We start from the raw sequence: 19,762 nt of genomic DNA, 5'->3' as shown, positions 1-19,762 counted from the left end.
GGGAAATATGGAGGAAATTATCAACTGAAAGTTTTTATTGAAGGAAAATAGGGACTATTATTTGGTTCAAGCGTCTGCTAATAGACAATTATCTTTCATAGGTATTTTGGGATTTGGGATAATTTAGGATATTTTATTTCCCTTCATTTTAATTTCAGTCCACTAGTTGTAACTCAGGTGCTTATCAATAAGAGAGCAGTTTTGGTTGACGAGTAGAATACTTACTTACTGCCTGTTAAGCCGTGGGTGTTTAGGGGAACAATGAATGAAGATCATCCATCTCTGGCAGAGTTCAGTGCTTCCTTCGGCCTATCAGTAGCTTCCTCTTGGTTTCGATGGAGACTCAGGAATATCGTCGCACTCAGATGTAGAAGGATTCTTCATTGCTATTTCCATTATAATTTTATTTTACTAGTCAGGCTTGTCAGTCCTGAGCTGAACCCCCAAACCTGGAGGACTGGTGGACCACTCTTAGTCTGGCCTCTACCCTTTGACCTGTTTGGCATGGGTGACCCTACTAAGAGCCAAAGCATAAAGCCCTGACTCTAGCCAACATAGCCCTCCCAATCATTGAGGCAAGCAAGCCTCCAAACCCCATACGACAAGGTCATGGTCCTCTTGGAGGCGGCGAGTAGAATGGTAGGAGATATCTATGGGAAATGGAAGGACAATATCCAATCAGCATTGCTTCTAATTGCAACTTTGAGATCATGGTAGATGCCTGACCTATAATTGTCCATTATATTTCATTTATGCAACAATGGCACCACTGTCATTTCTATGGTGTTATGCATCATGGCACCAAGATACGCAGAATAAATTAGCTTCAGACACAGGAGGTCAGCGCTAGAAGTCAGGAGCAGAGGAGGATGTGTAAGCCCAAGTGTAACTTTCTCCCATCGTGGCAAATCCCTTGGCTAATTAGAATGATAATATAATAAACAGAAGTAGAGAACACTGATGCCAACTCAACTGCAATGACAAGAATTTTAAAGCAATGATGTAATGTTGAATCTTTATAAGGCTGTGCTGAGGCCTCGCTGGGAGTATTGTGAGCAGTTTTGGGCCTTTTTTGTAAGAAAGGATAGAGGCTTGGAGAAATGCAACACAGAAACAGGTCCCTTGGCCAATCCATTCTGTGCTGAACCATTTAATCTGCCTACTCCCATCAACCTGCACCCGGACCTTAGCCCTCCATACCCCTACCATCCATGTACCTATCCAAACTTATCTTGAATGATGAAATTCAGCTCGCATGAACCACAGTCAGCTCGTTCCACACTCTCACAACCCTCTGTATGAAGAAGCTTCTCCTCATGTTTCTCTTAAGCTTTTTCACCTTTCACCCTTAACCCATGACCTCTGTTTGTCCAACCTCAGTGGAAAAAGCCTGCTTGCATTTACCCTATCTATACGCTTATAACTTTGTATGGAAAGGAAAGGTACGTCGCATCTGGAGTTTCTCCAGTTAGATCACCAGCTCATAACCCAGCACAGATGGAAAGCGTGCAGGGGAGCCGGCTGAATTGGAACTTGGGACCTTTCATCCCAAAGTCCGGCACTGATGCCACTACTCCACCAGCCAGGTCATAATTTTGTACACCTCTATCAAATCAACTCTCAGACTTCTAGGTTCTAAGGAATAAAGTCCTAACCTATTCAATTTTTCCATATAACTCAGGTCCTCCAGATCTGGCAACATCCTTGTAAGTTTTCTCCGTATACTTTCAACCTTGTTTACATCTTTCTTGTCGGTAGGTGACCAAAACTGCACACAATACTCCAAATTAGGCCTCATCAATACAACTGAAACATAACATCCTATGTCCTGTACTCAGTACTTTGATTTATGAAGGCCAACGTGCCAAAGGCTTTCCTTAAGTCCCTATCAACCTATGCTAACATTGGAGAGGGTTCTAAGGAGGTTGCAAAAATGCTTCTAGGATTGAACGGCTTTTCATATGAGGAGTGTCCATGGTTCTGTGCCTATACTCACTGAAATTCAAAACAATGAGGGGAATCTCATTGCAACCCATTGAATGTTGAAGGCCCTCAATAGAGTGTGTATGGAGAGGTTGTTTCCTATGGTGAGGGAGTCTAAGATCATAGGGTGCAGCCTCAGAATAGAGGGATGTCCATTGAGAACAGAGATGAGGAATTTCTTTAACTAGGGATTGGTGAATCTGTGGAATTCGTTGCCACAAGCAGCTGTGGAGGCCAAGTAATTGGTTATAGTTGAGGCAGAGGTTGATAGATACTTGATTAGTCAGGGAATGAAGCATTATGGGGAGGAAGCAGGAGATCGGGCTGAGAGGGAAATAAATTGGCCATGATGAAATGCTGGAACAGACTGGATGGGCCAAGTGGCCAGACTCTGCTCTTACATCTTAAGGACTGTGAATTGTTGATATATTGGTGAGTATTGTTACACCTGTAGTTTGCAGTTCTAAAATAATGTGGTGTCTTGTTTATTGGATTGCACAGTAACTTTAGCATTTGTTTTGTAAACCTGAAGTCAGTTTTCTTCTTTGTTGATCCATGTAATGTTAGGACTATTGTTGGGAAGATGATTGCCAACCTGATGGACACTAAAGCCCTAGTTTATCCATTAAAAGAGGTAATGAGTCACTTTATAATTATGCCTAAAGCATTAAACATAGTTACGTGAGTTCAGGAAATAAGAATTTTAATCAACGTTTTGTGATTTTTAAAAAATGTTTGCTGTATGTTTTATGGAGGTAAAACGCCCTGGTGTGAAATCCTTTCATTTTTTAAATTGTTCTCCTATCCCATGGATTTCCTCCTCATAGTTTTCAGAAATTAGTTTCCGTAAATTTAATTCTGTCTCAGAAGAAAATAGAAGACCATCAGGAATAAGGCCAGTGGAAGATTAGAAAAGCTGAAAATATGACTGGAACTTGAGACTGAAAAGATGGAGACACCATGCTAATAAAATGCAGATAGGCTCAGGGAGATATAGTGAAAAGAAACTTCAGCGATAGGCAATTTTATCTGTTGTAGATTAGCTCAAAGTAAAGTAACTTTTATTATCAGAGTACATATACAGCTGCAAGAATAAGTTTGTGAAACCTTTGCAAGTACCTGTTTTTATGCATTAATCATTCATAAAATGTGGTCTGATCTTCATCTTAAGTCACAATAATGGGCAAACACAATCTGCCTAAACTAACAACACACAAACAATTGTACTTCTTGTCAATACTGAGTACACCATTTAAACTATCAAAGTCTAAGTTCAAAAGAGTATGTGAGCCTCTGGGGTAATGCCTTCTACAGAAGTTATTTGGAGTCAGGTGTTCCAGTCAATGAGATGAGATTGAAGGTGTAGGTTGTAGAGGTGCCCTGCCCTATTAACAAAAATGACACGCAAAGTCAGATTACTGAGAGAGCCTGCTCTTCTCAAAAAAGATCTGCTTATGTGCACCATATCTCGATCAAATCAACTTTCAGAGGACCTTAGAAGAAGAATTGTAGAGATGCATGAAGGTGGAAAAGGCTACAAAAGCATTTCTAAGGACCTGAGTGTTCATCAGTCCACAGTAAGAGAAATTGTCTGCAAATAGAGAAAATTCAATACTGTTGCTACTCTCCCTAGGAGTGGGTGTCATGCAAAGATCACACCAAGAGCACAATGTGCAATGCTGAAGGAAGTGAAAACAAACCCGGGGTAACAGCAAAAGATCTGCAGAAACCTCTGGAATTTGCAAAGGCCTCTGTACTTGTGTCCAGTATAAGAGACTACCTGGATGTTCCACAGCGCTTCTGGGATAAAGTTCTGTGGATAGATGAGGTAGAAGTTGAACTTTTTGGTAGAAACGCAAACCACTGTGTTTGGAGGAAAAAGGGCACCGCACACCGATACCAAAACCTCATCCCAGCATGGTGAACGGAGCATCATGGTTTAGGGTTGCCTCGGGACCTGGACAGCTTGCAATCGTTGAGGGAACAATGAATTCAAAATTGTATCAAGACATTTTTTAGAATGTCAGAGTAGCAATCCGTCACCTGAAGCTTAATAGAAGTTGGATGATGCAACACGACAATGATCCAAAACACAAGAGTAAATCACCAGCAGAATGGTGTAAAAAGACAAAAATTTGTGTTTTGGAATGGCCAAGTCAAAGTCCAGACTTTAACCCAATTGAGATGCTGTGGCATGACCTGAAGAGGGCTGTTCATGCAAGATAGCGCAGAAGTATTGATGAACTGAAACAGTTTTGTATGGAGGATGGTCTAAAATTCCTTTTTGCCGTTGTGCAAGTCTGATCAACAGCTACAGCAGGGGTTCCCAACCGGGAGTGCGACAAAGAGTGGCTTGTGTCCTTGAGTGATGAGTCATGAGTCATCACTCAGCCAGCTGCCAGTGTGCCTTGAGACGTGGTAGTAACATTTGTCCCAAGCACGCTCCAGTCTCCCGCTGCCCAAGTTAGCATTGAGGATTCTCATCAGTGTTACATGGGAAGTTACACCTCAGAGTCGAGGAGTCTCATCATTGTTAGCTAGAAGGTTACATCTCAGAGTTAAAAATCATCTCATAATGCCAAAATCTTTATACATCCCGAATCAACCATCAAGTAACGACTTCACGTTAAAACCAAACCTGCAGACAGTAGGTAAATTATTCAATTATAAAATTTTTAAAAGCCGCATTTTGCTAAAAAAGCAGCTGAAGTTATTCATTCGTATTTGTCTCAGTGCATTAAAGAAGTTTTTGAATTTCAAAGGTTTTTTTCCTCTTAAAGGTTTTTTTCTTGAATCGTTGATAATTTTGAATTATGTTAGTTGAGGAGGTATGATTAGCACCGAGGATTTTGAATTGTGTGATGGGAGTTCATATCTCCAGTAATCATCAGAAATAGGTGTGTAAATTCAATAGAGAGTAGCCTAATAATTCGCGTTGCATCCCTGTAGCATTTCCACCTGACGATTTATCTTGGCTTAACCGCAGATAATATCGTAATATAATATTCGAAAGCATATTTCTCATGATACTTTGCTATAGGCATGTCTGGTTGAGTAAAGCAGTCATTCCTGACAGATAGTTTTTCTCATATTAGCTCATACTTTTCCCTTCATTAACCCTTCATCATGTCAAAAAGAGGGAAGTGGAATGATGACTATGTGTGCTTTGGTTTCACTTGCACAACAGGAAATAATGGCTTGCAAAAACCCCAGTGCATTCTTTGTAGCGTTGTGTTTTCCAACTCAAATCTGAAGCCATCCAAGCTTCAAGAGCACTTCAAGAACAAGCATGGCGTAGCTGATGTTGAAGGACATGATGTTGGGTCATTGAAAATCAAAAGAGCTCGTTTTGATTCACAAGGAACTCTTCCAAAATTAGGTTTCGTTTCTGTTGAAAAACCACTACTTCTTGCTTCAGACCTTCGTCAGGTCTCGGCCCAAAATGTCGACAGTGCTTCTCCTTATAGATGCTGCCTGGCCTGCTGTGTTCCACCAGCATTTTGTGTGTGTTGTTTGAATTTCCAGCATCTGCAGATTTCCTCGTGTGAGCTACAGGAAATGTTTGCTGAAGGTTATTACTGCTAAAGGAGGTTCTACCAGTTATTAAATACAAGGGTTCACATACTTTTTCCAGCCTGGACTGTGAATTATTAAACAATGTGTTCAATAAAGACATGAAAAGTACAGTTGTTTGTGTGTTATTAGTTTAGGCAGATTGTGTTTGTCTATCATTGTGACAGATGAAAATCAGACCACATTTTATGAATACTTAATGCAGAAAACCAGGTAATTGCAAAGGATTCACAAACTTTTTCTTGCAACTGTATTTCACCACTTACAACCCTGAGATTCATTTTCCTGAAGGGATATTCAGCAAACCCAGAGCATAGTAACTGTAACAGGATCAATGAGAGATCGACCAGAGTGCAGAAAACAACAAACTGTGCAAATACAAATATAAATAAATAGCAATAAATAGCGAGAATAGGAAATAACAAGTTAAAGAATCCTTAAAGTGAGTTCATCAGTTGTGGGAACATCTCAACGGATGGGCAAGTGAGTGTAGTTATCCACTTTTATTCAAGAGCTTGATGGTTGAGGGTTTGTCACTGGCCTTGAACCTGGTGGTGTGAATCTTGAGGCTCTCGTATCTTCCACCTGAAGGAGCAGCGAAAAAAGAGCGTGACCTGGGTGGTGGGGATCTCTAATGATGGATGCTGCTTTCCTACGACAGCGTTTCATGTAGATGTGCTCATTGGTTATCTCATTATATTATCTCAGCTTCTGTCTCAAATTATCTCAACCATATTATCTCAACATTTTAACACAAATTCACTGCTATTTATACTTCTCCTGCCTTTGGCCCTTTGAGTTGTGCCGCCCAGCACCCCCCAGTAAACCCGATTTAACCCTAACCTAATCACAGTACAATTTATAATGACCAATTAACGTACCCTTTGGACCATGGGAAGAAACCAGAGCACTTGGGGAAAATCCACACATTCTATCGTGACACTTACAGAGGACACCAGAACTGAACTCCCAAACTCCAACGGCCTGGGTTGTAATAGAGTCTTCTTTTTAAAATAATTTTTTTTAATTGAATTTTCAAATGGTTACAGAAGGAAAAAAAATTATCAACCCTTCCCCCCTCCCCTTAACCCCTCCCCTCTAACATATCCCTGTAGAAAGAGAAAAAAAAAGAAAGAAAGAAAGAAAGAATGCCTGGATATCGGAAGATACCCACATGCTCCATGGAGTTCATAATAGCTTTAGTACCTATGTATATTTATTTCTTTCCCCAAATAACCAATAATTTTATCTTCGGAGCACCTGTATACTTAATCCTATCTGTTGTAAATAAGGGCGCCAAATTTTCCGAAATAGTTCATATTTATCTCTTAAATTATAAGTAATTTTTTCAAGTGGAATGCAGCTAAAAGACATATCTATTTTCATTTTCTTAATGTATGTTAAAATTCTTTTTCTTTTTACCGGTCCATTAAGCCCATTAACATTAAAACTTTAAAAATTCAGTAAATTAGTCATTATTTTTAACAGGGTTACTTCAGTCTATAGTAATACCTAACTTTTCAACTTTCGTAGTTCTCCGTGTTGCTATGTGTCTCCGCCCCCCCCCCCCCCCGATTGTCCAGGCAAAGAAAAAAAATTAAAGAAAAATAGATTATAAAGAAAAAAATAACAAAATACCCCCCTACGAATGTTGTGAATAAAAAAAACACAACATTACCCCCCTCCGTTGTACGGGTCATGGCAATTGCCATGATTACACATGTGAATCCCGTAGCAATCGATCCGAAGCTCCCCCCAGCTCCCCTGTAACATAAAAAAGTATATATAAGATAAGAAAAAATAATATCACTACTCGATTAATATTTCTCAAATTTGTACCTTTCTCCCCCTGTATCATATAATTAAGAATATATTTAAATATTCTTTTGTCCTTAAACATCCATCAACTCCATTCACTGTCCCTGTCTTCATCTTTAATCTGTTTCACTTTTAAATCTTTGGATGTAGTTAGCGAATATTTGGGAGTTCTTGTGCAAATTCTTCCGCATCCCGATAATCAGTAAAAGATCTTCTTTTTCCGTCATCCAAACAAAATATCAGGGTTGCCGGGTGGCGCAATATAAAATTATAACCCTTTTCCCATAAAACTTTTTTCGCTGAGTTAAATTCCTTCTTTCTCTTCAAAAGGTCATAACTTATATCAGGATAGCAAAGAACTGTTTTCCCTTCTACCATCAATGGCCCGTTTCTCTTTCTGGCATATTGGGCAGCCGCCTTCAGGATCTTTTCTTTATCTTGATATCTTAAGCGTTTTATCAAGATTGATCGTGGGTTTTGATCAACTTGAGGTCTTGATCTTAAGGCTCTGTGAGCCCTTTCAATTTCAATTAACTGGGCTCCTTCTTCCATTTCCCAAATTTCCGGAATCCATTTTTGAAAAAAATTTATTGGATCCTCTCCCTCTATACCTTCTTTAAGTCCAACAATCTTAATATTATTTCGCCTGCTAAAATTTTCAAGTACATCCACTTTTTCCAACAACCGTTTTCTTTCTGATGTCCAGGCAGAAATATTATCTTCCATTTTATTCACCCTATCAATGGTGTCTCCCATTGTTTCTTCCAAGTTTTTAATTTTCTTGTCCATTTTGTCTTGTCTTTTCATCATTTTATCAAACATAATCTTCATATTTTTAACATCTTTTTTATTACTTTTAATGCTTTAAATTCATGCGTTATTTGCACCAAAGATTTTTTTATGTCTGCAATATCACCTCCAACCTCTTCCTGTTGCTCTTCTTTGTTTGTCTTTTCATCTTCGTCTGATTTATCCAGAGAATCTGATTCCACCTCATATTCACTTTCACTTTCAGTTCCGGTCATAGCTGGGATTTGTAGTTTGGGTTGCTCGTGTTTGCGCATGCCCCTTTCTTCACGCATGCGCAATTCCTGTTGCTCTTTTTTTTTTGGAAATGGTTGATGTTGCCGCAGTTTCCTGTTCTGTATCGCCGGAGGTAAAATACACTTGAGCCCGAGGCTCTTTCATGGCGGCCAGCCTTGATTCTTTTCCAACTTGTGTTGTCTTCAAAGTAGTAGTTTTCTTCTGCTTCAGTTTAGGAGACATATCTTAAGACAATCCTGAGTAGTTTATAAGTAATTTTTAAAAAGTATTTACTAACATTTCTTCACTTAAACATTATTTTACTGGTTTTTTATGGGAGAGCTGGATTTCCACATCTCGATCTCACGTCATCACGTGACGTCCCCCTATAGAGTCTTTTCTGAGGTGAGGTAAGTTCCACAGGAAATGATTAGTTGAACCATGGTATGGAACAGAATGACAGCTTCTAATAAGTGTACAGAGGCCTATATGATGACATTCGTCTTGTCTCAACGTACAGTGGAGTAACCTCTTCCTGTGCAGAAGGTATGGAGATCCTGAGATGACCCTCTTAGCCTCACCTGTGTAGTCCATAACCCTATGAAAGCTTATGAAGCAATATGTTTGGCACCAGCTTGGCTGCAGGAGCTGCCGGAAGGATGGTCAATAACGTCCAGCCTCCTCTGTCTGGGTTTACTCCCGTAGCCTTCGCCTCTCCGGAGGCTGCCCACAAGGCAGTGGGGCTATTTACCCAGAGCTGGGGATCTGGTTCACGAGCACCAGGCCGTGTCCACACGCCGGTGGGCCTGCGTGCTGCTTGTGCAGGGGCCAGACCTCCTCCCCATCTTCTGTAATTCAGCCTGAGTCCAAAAGCAGTTCAGCTTCCGTGTGTTGCCAGCGAGGAGGCACTACAAAAGGCTTGCTACTGGAGAGGCCGTGTACTGGTAGGGAGAGGCTTACACCTTCAGCCCTACTGCTCACGAGATTTGTGAGCCAGCAGTGGACGCTGAAAGTGAGAACGGCAAGCGTGAGGGATATATAGATATAATAATGAGGAATGACATGCAAAAAGGATGGTGCATACACAAACTTTGGGAGGAAGGAATGAGAATAACAAGCCTTGAATTTTTATTTAATATTTTGGCTATACATACAGAATGATATACAAGCGAGTAGAACCATTGCCTCAGAGCAAGAGACCCAGGTTCAGTTCTGGCCTCAAGTGCTGTCTGTGTGGTGGTTGCAAGTTCTCCCTGTGGCCCTTTGGATCTACCCTTAGTGCTCTAGTTTCCTCCCAAATCCCAAAGATGTGTGATCAGTAGGATAATTGGCTATTGTAAGCTGCCCCTATTTTGCAGTTGAGTGTTAGAATCTGAGGGGGAATTGCTGAGAGAAAATGAGAAAAAACTGGGATTAATGTGGATTTTGTGTAAATGGGTAGCTTTGTTGTTAAATTGAGGTTTCTCTCACTAGGATCATAGAGTACCAAATGTAGAGGTTCATAGGATTTATGTGAATTACAACACCAGAGTGCCTTACGATTCTTTATTGTATAACTTGTTTTTGATAACCAAAATATTGATTTTAGGTCTAACAATTTCAAATACCAGCTATCGCAAAGATTCCTCACATAAAATCTGTATTTTTGTGTGAAGGATTACATTTCCCAATGCATGTTTTTTGATGTTTAATAATTACTTCATATTTGCAATTGTGTATTGTATATTGAAGTGTCACTATTACATCTGTCATGATTCAGATCCAGTTCCTTACTTTGATGTTGAAGAAGCTAATGCACAATTCATGGAACAGAGTGAAGAGTTCTACGATGCCCTAATGAATTGCCATTGGCAGCCATTGGACAGTGTTGTATCTGAAATCCCTGCCTCGGCCCTGGCCTAGCCACTAGAAAACTATGAAACTACTAGATACTCTATGGGATTGTGTTTTTCCCTTCACTCACATTTTCTGTAATAAGGTTCCTGAGAAAATGGACTTAAAATGCTGCACCCTCTTTTTCTAGTTTTATCCAAGGTTTTAAGCAAATAATTTCAAAAGAGATGTTTGTTTTTAGAATATTAGAATTAGAGCTGTTCAAATAATTAATCTGTTTTGCTCTGGAATGTTTTAAATGTGATGATAAATAGGAGCAAGAGCCAGAAATGTTATGTGGTATTCTCATAACCAAGTGTGGGGGTTCATAATTCCATGTGAATCGCAACACCAGAGAGTGCCTTATGGTTCTTTGTTGCATATGTCACTACTTCTGCGCAATATTGATTTTAAATCTAACAAACTCAAATGCCCACTGTCGCAAGGATTCCTCACGTAAGATCTGAATTTTTGCATAAAGTATTGCATTTATCAATGCAAGTTTTATGATGTTATTGCTGTTCACACTTATAGGCTGATACAGTATATTGTACGTGTGTGTGTGCGCGTATATGTTATGAATTTTAACATTGCTCACCTTCTGGGCTTTTGTGTTAAAAATCTACCAGGGTAAGCTAAAAAACGGTGTCTTTGTGGTCCTTTGAATGGTATAAGATTCTGTTCTGATTTTAAGATTATCAAAATAAAGGACGAAATGGAGGTTGCAATCAAAGTGAGTGTAGGACATTGTTACTGGTGTACATTCTTCTCAACATCTACCTCCAAAGCATGGGTGATTACAATCTTTGAAGCATGGGGTCAGATTTGCTTCCAGCTTTCAGAACGCAAGAACCCCAGCTGAAGTTACGAGCTATAGTTTAAAGAAAAAGATAAGTAATGTTAATGAACAATATTTTGTTTATTCTGCCTGTGCATCTCGCTGAATTTTATTTTTAGGTATTTTTCCAGCGTTGTTTATATGACCTGGTTACTCACTACTGAGTAGGACTCTAGATTTGTAAATTTATATAAAATAAAGATATGGTATAGTGTGAAAATTTATTTGTTAATAGAAAAAGTGTCAGGAATTTATTTAAGGCCATTAAGTCCTGCATGCAAGTGTTTATGTTTACATTTTCCTAGTTATGCCTTTGTTAATTTTTCAATTTTACGAAATGCAGAAGCCTGTAAAAGCAAAATTTATTTTGTAAACTAAAAATAAAGGCATTTTTTTAAAAATGAAAGTTTTGTTCGTGCTGAGTGCTATACCTTTTCCGAATTCACTGTCACGCTGGAATATGGGTCAAGATCACTACAGGGAGTCCAGTCAGATCTGTCGCAGCTCACTGTTTTCAATATGACACATAGGATATACAGTATTGCGTAAAAGCACAGGCTGGAGTTTAATAATAGAAATATTGTGCGCTCATTTAAATAGGTATGTCAATATTGTTACAGGTGACCCATGACAAGTACCGGGTAGGTAGCATAGTGGTTAGCACGGGTTCAATTCCCACCATTGTCTGTAAGGAACCCGTACGTTCTCTCTGTGACTGCAAAGGTTTCCTTCACATGCTCCAATTTCCTTCCACGGTCCAAAGACATACAGGTTGGTAGATTCATTGGTTATTGTAAATTGTCACGTGATTAGGCTAGGGTTAAATCGGGGGTGCTGGGCGCCTCGGCAGTAAGGGCCTATTCTGATTATGAGGAGAGATTGAGTCACCTGGGACTGTACCCGCTGGAATTCAGAAGAATGAGAGGAAATCTTATAGAAACACATAACATTATGAAAGGGATAGATAAGATAGAGGCAGGAAAGTTTTTTTCCACTGGTAGGTGAAACTGGAAGCAGGGGATATAGCCTCAAGATTTGGGGGGAGTAGATTTAGGATGGAGATGAGGAGGAACTGCTTTTCTCAAAGAGTGGTGAATCTGTGGAATTCTCTGCCCAATGAAGCAGTGGAGGCTACCTCGGTAAATATTTTTAAGACAAGGTTGGATAGATTTTTGCATAGTAGGGGGGATTAAGGGTTATGGGGAAAAGGCAGGTAGGTGGAGATGAGTCCATGGCCAGATCAGCCGTGATCTTATTGAATGGTGGGGCAGGCTCGATGGGCCAGATGGCCGACTCCTGCTCCTGTTTCTTATGTTCTTATTCCACGTCATACCTGAATAAATAAAGCAAAAACTAACCACGTCAGCATAATAATTTCAGAATCAGGTTTATTATCACCATGTGTCGTGAAATTTGTTAACTTAGCAGCAGTGCAATGCAATGCATGATAATATAAAAGAAAAAGTTAGATCAATTACAGTTAGTGCATATATGTATATTGAACAGATTAAAAATAGTGCAAAAGAGAAATAACATTTTTTAAAAAAGTGAGGTAATGTTCATGGGTTCAACTCCCATTTAGGAATGGGATGGAAGAGGGAAGAAGCTGTTCCTGAATTACTGAGTCCCCCTACGTCTAGCCTTCAGGCTTCTGTACCTCCTTCCTGACGGTAACGATGAGAAGAGGGCATGTCCTGGGTGATGGAGATCCTTAATAATGGACATTGCCTTTCTGAGGCACCGTTTCTTGAAGATGTCTTGGGTATTGCAGAAGCTAGTACACAAGGTGGGGCTTCTTTTGGTCCTGTGCAGTAGTAGCCCCCTCTCCCCCATATCAGGCAGTGTTGCAGCCTGTCAGAATGCTCTCCACAGAACATCAATAGAGGTTTTCAAGTGTTTCAGTTGACAAACCAAATCTCTTCAAACTCCCAATGAAGTATACTCGCTGTCTTGCCTTCTTTATAGCTGCATTGACATGTTGGAACCAGGTTATATCCTCAGATCTTGACATGCAGGAACTTGAAATTATTCACTCCACTTCTGATTCCTGTATGAGGATTGGTTCGTGTTCCCTCGTCTTACCCTTCCTGAAGTCCACAATCGGCATTTTTGACTTACTGACATTTAAAACATTTTTTTAAGTGGCTGTTGCAGCTAGCAGATCAGGAACAAGATGTACAAAAAAGCTGGATGAACTCAGCAGGTTGGGCAGCATCCGTTGAAAGAAGCAGTCAACGTTTCGGGTCGAGACCCTTCATCAGGACTAAAGAAGGAGGGGGCAGGGGCCCTATAAAGAAGGTGGGGGGAGGGTGGAAAACCAATCAGGAAAGATCAAGGGGTGGGGGAGGGGATAGGCAGGAGAGGTGAAGGAATCTAAGGGGAAAGCACTATATGTAGTAGAAGAAGACCTCATGAGAGGTGATAGGCAGCTAGAAGAGGAGACAGAGTGAAGGTGGGATGGGGGAAGGGAGAGGGAGGAAATTACCAGAAGTTGGAGAATTCGATGTTCATACCAAGGGGCTGGAGACTACCCAGATGGTTTATGAGATGTTGTTCCTCCAACCAAAGTTTGGCCTCATCATGGCAGTAGAGGAGGCCATGTATGGACATATCCGAATGGAAATGTGAAGGAGAGTTGAAGTGAGTGGCAACTGGGAGATCCTGTCTGTTGTGGCGGACGGAGCGTAGGTGCTCGACGAAGCGGTCCCCCAATCTGTGTCGGGTCTCACAGATATAGAGAAGGCCGCACCGGGAGCACCGGATGCAATAGATTACCCCAACAGACTCACAAGTGAAGTGTTGCCTCACCTGGGAGGACTGTTTGGGGCCCTGAATGGTGGTAAGAGAGGAGGTGTAGGGACAGGTGTAGCACTTACGCTTGCAGGGATAAGTGCCAGGTGGGAGATCTGTGGGGAGGGATGTGTGGACCAGGCAGTCGCGGACGGAACGATCCCTGTGAAAAGCAGAGAGGGAAAGATGTCCTTAGTGGTGGGGTCCTGTTGAAGGTGGCAGAAGTTGCAGAGGATAATATGCTGAATCCGGAGGCTGGTGGGATGATAGGTGAGGACAAGGGGGACACGGTCCCTGTTGTGGTGACGGGAGGATGGGCTGAGGGCTGAAGTGCGGGAAATGGAGGAGATGCGGGTGAAGGCATCATTGATGACGGCAGAAGGGAAATCACGATTCTTAAAGAAAGAGGACATTTGGGATGTCCTGGAATGGAAAGCCTCATCCTTGGAGCAGATGCGGTGGAGACGGAGGAACTGGGAATAGGGAATAGAATTCTTGCATTTGGCAGGGTGGGAAGAGGTATAATCAAGGTAGTTATGGGAGTCAGTGGGTTTATAGAAGATGTCAGTGGACAGTCTGTCTCCAGAGATGGGAGACCGAGAGATCGAGAAAGGGGAGAGAAGTGTCCGAGATAGACCAAGTGAATTTGAGGGCTGAGTGAAAGTTAGAGGCAAAGTCAATGAAATTTGTGAGCTCAGCATGGGTGCAGGAAGCAGCACCAATGTAGTCGTCAATGTATTGAAGGAAAAGTTGGGGAGCAGTACCAGTATAGATTTGGAGCATAGACTGTTCCACATAACCCACAAAGAGGCAGGCATAGCTAGGGCCCATGTGAGTGCCCATAGCTACACCCTTGGTCAGGAGAAAGTGGGAAGAGCCGAAAGAGAAGTTATTAAGTGTGAGTACCAGTTCCGCCAACCTGAGGAATGTGGTGGTGTTGGGGAACTGGTGAGGTCTATTGTCCAGAAAGTAGTAGAGGGCTTTGAGGCCTTCTGGATGGGGAATTGAAGTGTATAAGGATTGGACATCCATGGTGAAAGTGAAGCGGTCGGGACCGGGGAACTGGAAGTTATTGAAGAGGTAGAGGGCATGGGATGTATCCCGGATGTAGGTAGGGAGGGACTGAACTATGGATCAAGGGTGAAGATCAGGAACAACATTTGAGCCAAATAGAAGACTAACTAAAATTAGAATTGTTCATCCAAATAGTCCATGCTTGTTTCAGCAGTTACAAAACCAACAACTTCGAAAAAATAACCCAGAAATCTGGACTGGACAGAGAACTGTGATGGTAGTTAATAGTGTTATTCTTATGCCAATCAGTTAGCCACTCCCACATGGGAGGAGTTTACGCACTGTACAAGCAGGATTGTCAATAAAATTCAGTTGAATATCCTGCATGCTGGTGTCCTGGTGTGCTCTGCACAATCCCTCAATAACCAACACGACAAGAACAATCCCAAAATAAGTAGAACGACGGCTCTACACAATTGTAGGCTTTAAGTTGCCTTCTCATTTTAGCAGAAATTAATGTATTATAGTTCACAAAATAGCAATCAGAATAGCAGATCTGGTTGATTTAATTCCCTTTATAGCCCAGGAGTTTAGAAGTGTATTATAGCCCTACAATTAGTTAAGATCAACAAAGCTACAGTTCGGTGGCAGTTAAACCCAGGACTTTCTAGATGGGATATCTTTGCTTTGCAAGTTTTTTATAACTTCAGAATCCATACACTAAGCAATTCAACCTGAATAGCGATGATAAATCAACAGGGACTGGACTATAGGTATCAGTTTTTAATGGGCAGAAGTTTACAGAAATGGGGAAAGTGGGAAATAGTGGAATCATTCAGCCTAGAATGCTTGCCCCTTTCCAGTCCTGATGCAGCGTCTCAGCTGTTTATTCCTCTCCACAGATGCTGCTTGACCTGTTGAGTTCTTCCAGCTTTTTGTGTGTATTGCTAAGCATGGAAGTTAAAATTTAAAAATAAGGCTTCAATGTGGCCAAACTTAATGTACCAAGATGAGAAGAAGGAACATAATAATAGAGAAGTAGAAGCAAATGGCATTTGAAAATAGGAACTTCTGATTAAAAGTTTAAATAAACAGTAAGATTTTAAAATATTGCCTGATGTTTCCGTATTTTGGAACTCTTCACCCTTGAATAATTTTACTTAAATTTGGAACTATTGTGATGAAAAATGAGAATGGTTGAGCATCTTCTACAGATCCCATCATTCAGGGGGAGATTTTGGGTCTAGTCACAATAATTCTATTAGTTTCAAGTTAGTCTTGGAAAAAGATAAGACTGGTTCTTAAGCTAAAGTCCTAAATTTGAGTCCTCAAAAGTTGATTGGAAGAAGCTTCTTGCAGGCAAAAGTATGTCTGGTAACTGGAGGCTTTCAAAAGAGTGAGGAAGTATTCAGGGCCAACCCTTTCCTGTTCAAGTGAGGGAAGGCTAGACGGCAAGATTTGGGACCTCAAATGATGAGGGATATTGAGGGTTCTGTCCTGAAAATGGAAGCACATTGTCCAGTATAGGCAGATGAGGTCAAGCAAGTACACCTGAGGAAATTGGGCGGGCAAAAAGGGGCATGAGATACCCCTGGCAGATAAAGTAGAGTCCCAAAAATTCTATTCAGTGCAAAAGGGTAGCTGGGGAGAGCAGAGTTCCTCATTAGGATATATTTATCTGTTTAGAGATATGGTGAGATTTATTTAGCCCTTCCATCTCTTTGATCTGTATCATCCAGCAACTCCCAATTTAACCCGAGCCTAATCACAGGACAATTTGCAATAACTAACTAACCAATGAATGGGTTCATCTTTGGACTGTGGGAGGACATGGAGAAAACCTGTGGTAATCTATATATGAAGGCACAGAAAGTGGTGAGGTCTCAAATGAATACTTCTCTTTTGTACTTAGAAGGTCATGGAAGCTATTGAGTTCAGAAAAGGGAAGTGTGATATCACAGAACATATCAACATTAAAAAGGAGGAGATTTTGGAGGTCTTGGAACACATAAAGCTGAATAAATCCCTGGTGCCTGTCCAGATGTATTTTAAGATGTTTTGTGAAGGAAGGGGAGGAGTTGCCAAGGTCCTGGCAGAGGTTTTGTAGCCTTGTTAGCTCAGAGATGAGGTACTGACAACAGACAATAGGTGCAGGAGTAGGCCATTTGGCCCTTCAAGTCAGCACTGCCATTCAATGTGATCATGGCTAATCATACACAATCACTACCCGGTTCCTGCCTTCTCCCCATATCCCTTGACTCCACTATCTTTAAGAGCTCTATCTAACTCTTTCTTGAAAGCATCCAGAGAATTGGCCTCCACTGCCTTCTGAGGCAGAGCATTCCAGAGATCCACAACTCTCTGGGTGAAAGAGTTTTTCCTGAACTCTGTTCTAAATGGCCTACCCCTTATTCTTAAGCTGTGGCCTCTGGTTCCGGACTCCCTCAACGTCGGGAACATGTTTCCTGCCTCTAGCGTGTCCAATCCCTTAATAATCTTATATGTTTCAATCAGATCCCCTCTCATCCTTCTAAATTCCAGTGTATGCAGGCCCAGTCGCTCCAATCTTTCAACATATGACAGTCCCGCCATCCCGGGAAGGTGATTTGCAGATGTGACTTAACTGAAGAAGGGCAGCATGGGTCGTGAACCATAGGCCAGTGAGCCTTAAATCAGTGGTGAAAAGTAAATAGAAAAGTATTTGAAAGACAGGATTTATTTGCATTTGCAAAGGCAAGGACTGATTAGGGATAGTCAGCGTGACTTTGTGCATGTTTCATGATTTTAGTTTTTGGAAAAAGTAACTAAAGAGGAATGATGAGGGTAGGATAGTAGATGCTGTGTCTGTGGCCTTTCGCTGAACTTTTGACATGGTCCCTTAAACGGCATGCTTGAAGGTGAGAGAGAGAGAGAGAGGAGGTTTAAAGGGAACCTGAAGAGTAAATTTCTCACACAAAGAGTGACGCAGGAACAGTGACGCACGCGAGAGGCGTCTGGACAGGTGCTCAAATGGTCAGGGAATAGAGGGGTATGGAATTGATACAGGCAAGTGGCGTTAAAATAGGTGGTCAGCACAGATGTGATGGGGTGAAGTGCCTGTCTCTATGCTGTATAACTGTCACATAAGCTACAACGTCAACCCACTCAATCCGGACAAGGCTGTTTCCCCACCTTCACAATTTTGAGAATCAGTATTGTGTATAAAATGGTTCAATACCACATCCTCACTGTTCCTTTTGCACAGAATAAGATGGCAGTCACTGTATTTTTTTTCCTTGCAGTAATGGCCAAGCTAATCTTTAGTTTCCAGGGATTACCAGAAAATGAATCACAGAGTACTGCCGACTACAGGACATGGGATGCACCATCAATAACTCTCGGAGACGTGAGGCGAGATATAGGCTTTTATTGGCTGGAAGAAAGAACAAGCAGCAAATGACCACCACACAACATCCTGGAGACTGAGGCTGGGGCTGTGTCTCCAATCGCCTTCATACCGGGGTCCGTGGGAGGAGCCACAGGAGCAGTCAGTGGTGGGGGGGGGGGGGGGGCGTGTCCAGACAGGTATATGTAGTTCACCACAACATGAAAGTGAGTACATTTACAGCTGTATGCTTTCAGTTGGCATGAGAAGAGGATGAAAGGGGCTATGGGAAGGTGGGTGGGAACAGAGATTAAACAAATAGACTTTTAAAGAGCCAAAGGGAAAAAAAAGGACACATATACAGGCTGATTCTCCAGGGCAGTACATACACCATTGAAAGTGACATTTTTCAGACCCATGGACACTACCTCACTTTTTAAATATACAATTTCTGTTTTTTGTATGTTTTTTGTACTGTAATTGATTGATTTATTATTATTATTTTTATTTTTTTCTCTTCTATATTGTGTATCGCATTGAACTGCTGCTGCTAAGTGAACAGATTTCACGTCACACGTCGGTAATAATAAACCTGATTCCAATTCTGAATTTGGCTAAGGTCCTAAACCAAGGTATTAAGTGCTCTGCCCAAGGAAGCAGTGGAGGCTACCTCAGTACATGTATTTAAGACAAGGCTGGAAAGATTTTTGCATCGTAGGGGAATTAAGGGTTATGGGGAAAAGGCAGGCAGGTGGAGATGAGCCCATGGCCAGATCAGCCATGATCTTATTGAATGGCAGAGCAGGCTCGACGGGCCGGATGGCCGACTCCTGCTATTTCTTACGTTCTTATATTCTCCCAGTTAACCCTAATAGATCCCACCACATTATTTTGAAATAACTATATAGGGAGTATTCTTAATGCCTCAACTTACATTTTTATTTCTCATTCAAAAATTAAATTAGTATGTCATGGACATAAACACGAGAAAGTCTGCAGACGCTGGAAATCCAAAGCAACACGCACAAAATGCTGGAGGAACTCAGCAGATCAGACAGCGTCCATGGAAAAGAGTAAACAGTCGATGTTTCGGGCTGAGACCCTTCATCAGGACACTGAAGAAGATATGGTTGTATTCCTTTTCCTATCATCTATGAACTTCGGAATCAGAATCAGGTTTGGTATTGCCAGCACATGTCGCGAAACTTATTAACTTTGTGGCAGCAGTGCAATGCAATACATAATAATAGAGGAAAAAATTGTGAATTACAGTATTAATATATAACCTCACTGTAAGGATTCTTTATCTCATGTTCTCGTTATTTATTGTTATTTATTTGTATCTGCATTTGCACAGTTTGTTGTCTTCTGCACTCTGGTTGATCTTGTTATTGTTACTATTGTCCCGCAGGGGGGAAAAAAATCTCAAGGTTGTATACGATGACATAGATGGACTTTGATAATAAAATTTACTTTTAGTATTGAAA

The 19,762-nt window shown here is 41.2% G+C and overlaps 1 protein-coding gene and 1 long non-coding RNA gene across 6 annotated transcripts in view; one reads left to right on the top strand and one right to left on the bottom strand.

The window, feature by feature from the left end:
• LOC140715922 (tRNA selenocysteine 1-associated protein 1-like) overlaps positions 1–11,513 on the top strand; it is a 40,658-nt gene extending 29,145 nt beyond the window's left edge. For 2 of the 5 annotated variants that reach the window (XM_073028468.1, XM_073028466.1), the window contains exon 9: positions 10,157–11,513. In XM_073028468.1, coding sequence (XP_072884569.1) covers positions 10,157–10,299 — 143 coding nt within the window. In that variant the 3' untranslated portion in view covers positions 10,300–11,513. Of the gene's footprint in view, positions 1–2,550; positions 2,618–5,170; positions 10,068–10,156 lie in introns of those variants that run through there. The other 3 variants (XM_073028465.1, XM_073028464.1, XM_073028469.1) reach the window with 2 other exon arrangements.
• Positions 1–19,762, bottom strand: part of LOC140715925 (uncharacterized) — a 76,214-nt gene that overhangs the window by 12,399 nt on the left and 44,053 nt on the right. The gene's annotated exons all lie outside the window — the stretch shown is intronic.

Source organism: Hemitrygon akajei, chromosome 24, assembly GCF_048418815.1.
Source record: "Hemitrygon akajei chromosome 24, sHemAka1.3, whole genome shotgun sequence".
Classification (NCBI taxonomy): domain Eukaryota; kingdom Metazoa; phylum Chordata; class Chondrichthyes; order Myliobatiformes; family Dasyatidae; genus Hemitrygon; species Hemitrygon akajei.
This window is presented reverse-complemented; position numbering and strand designations above follow the sequence as displayed.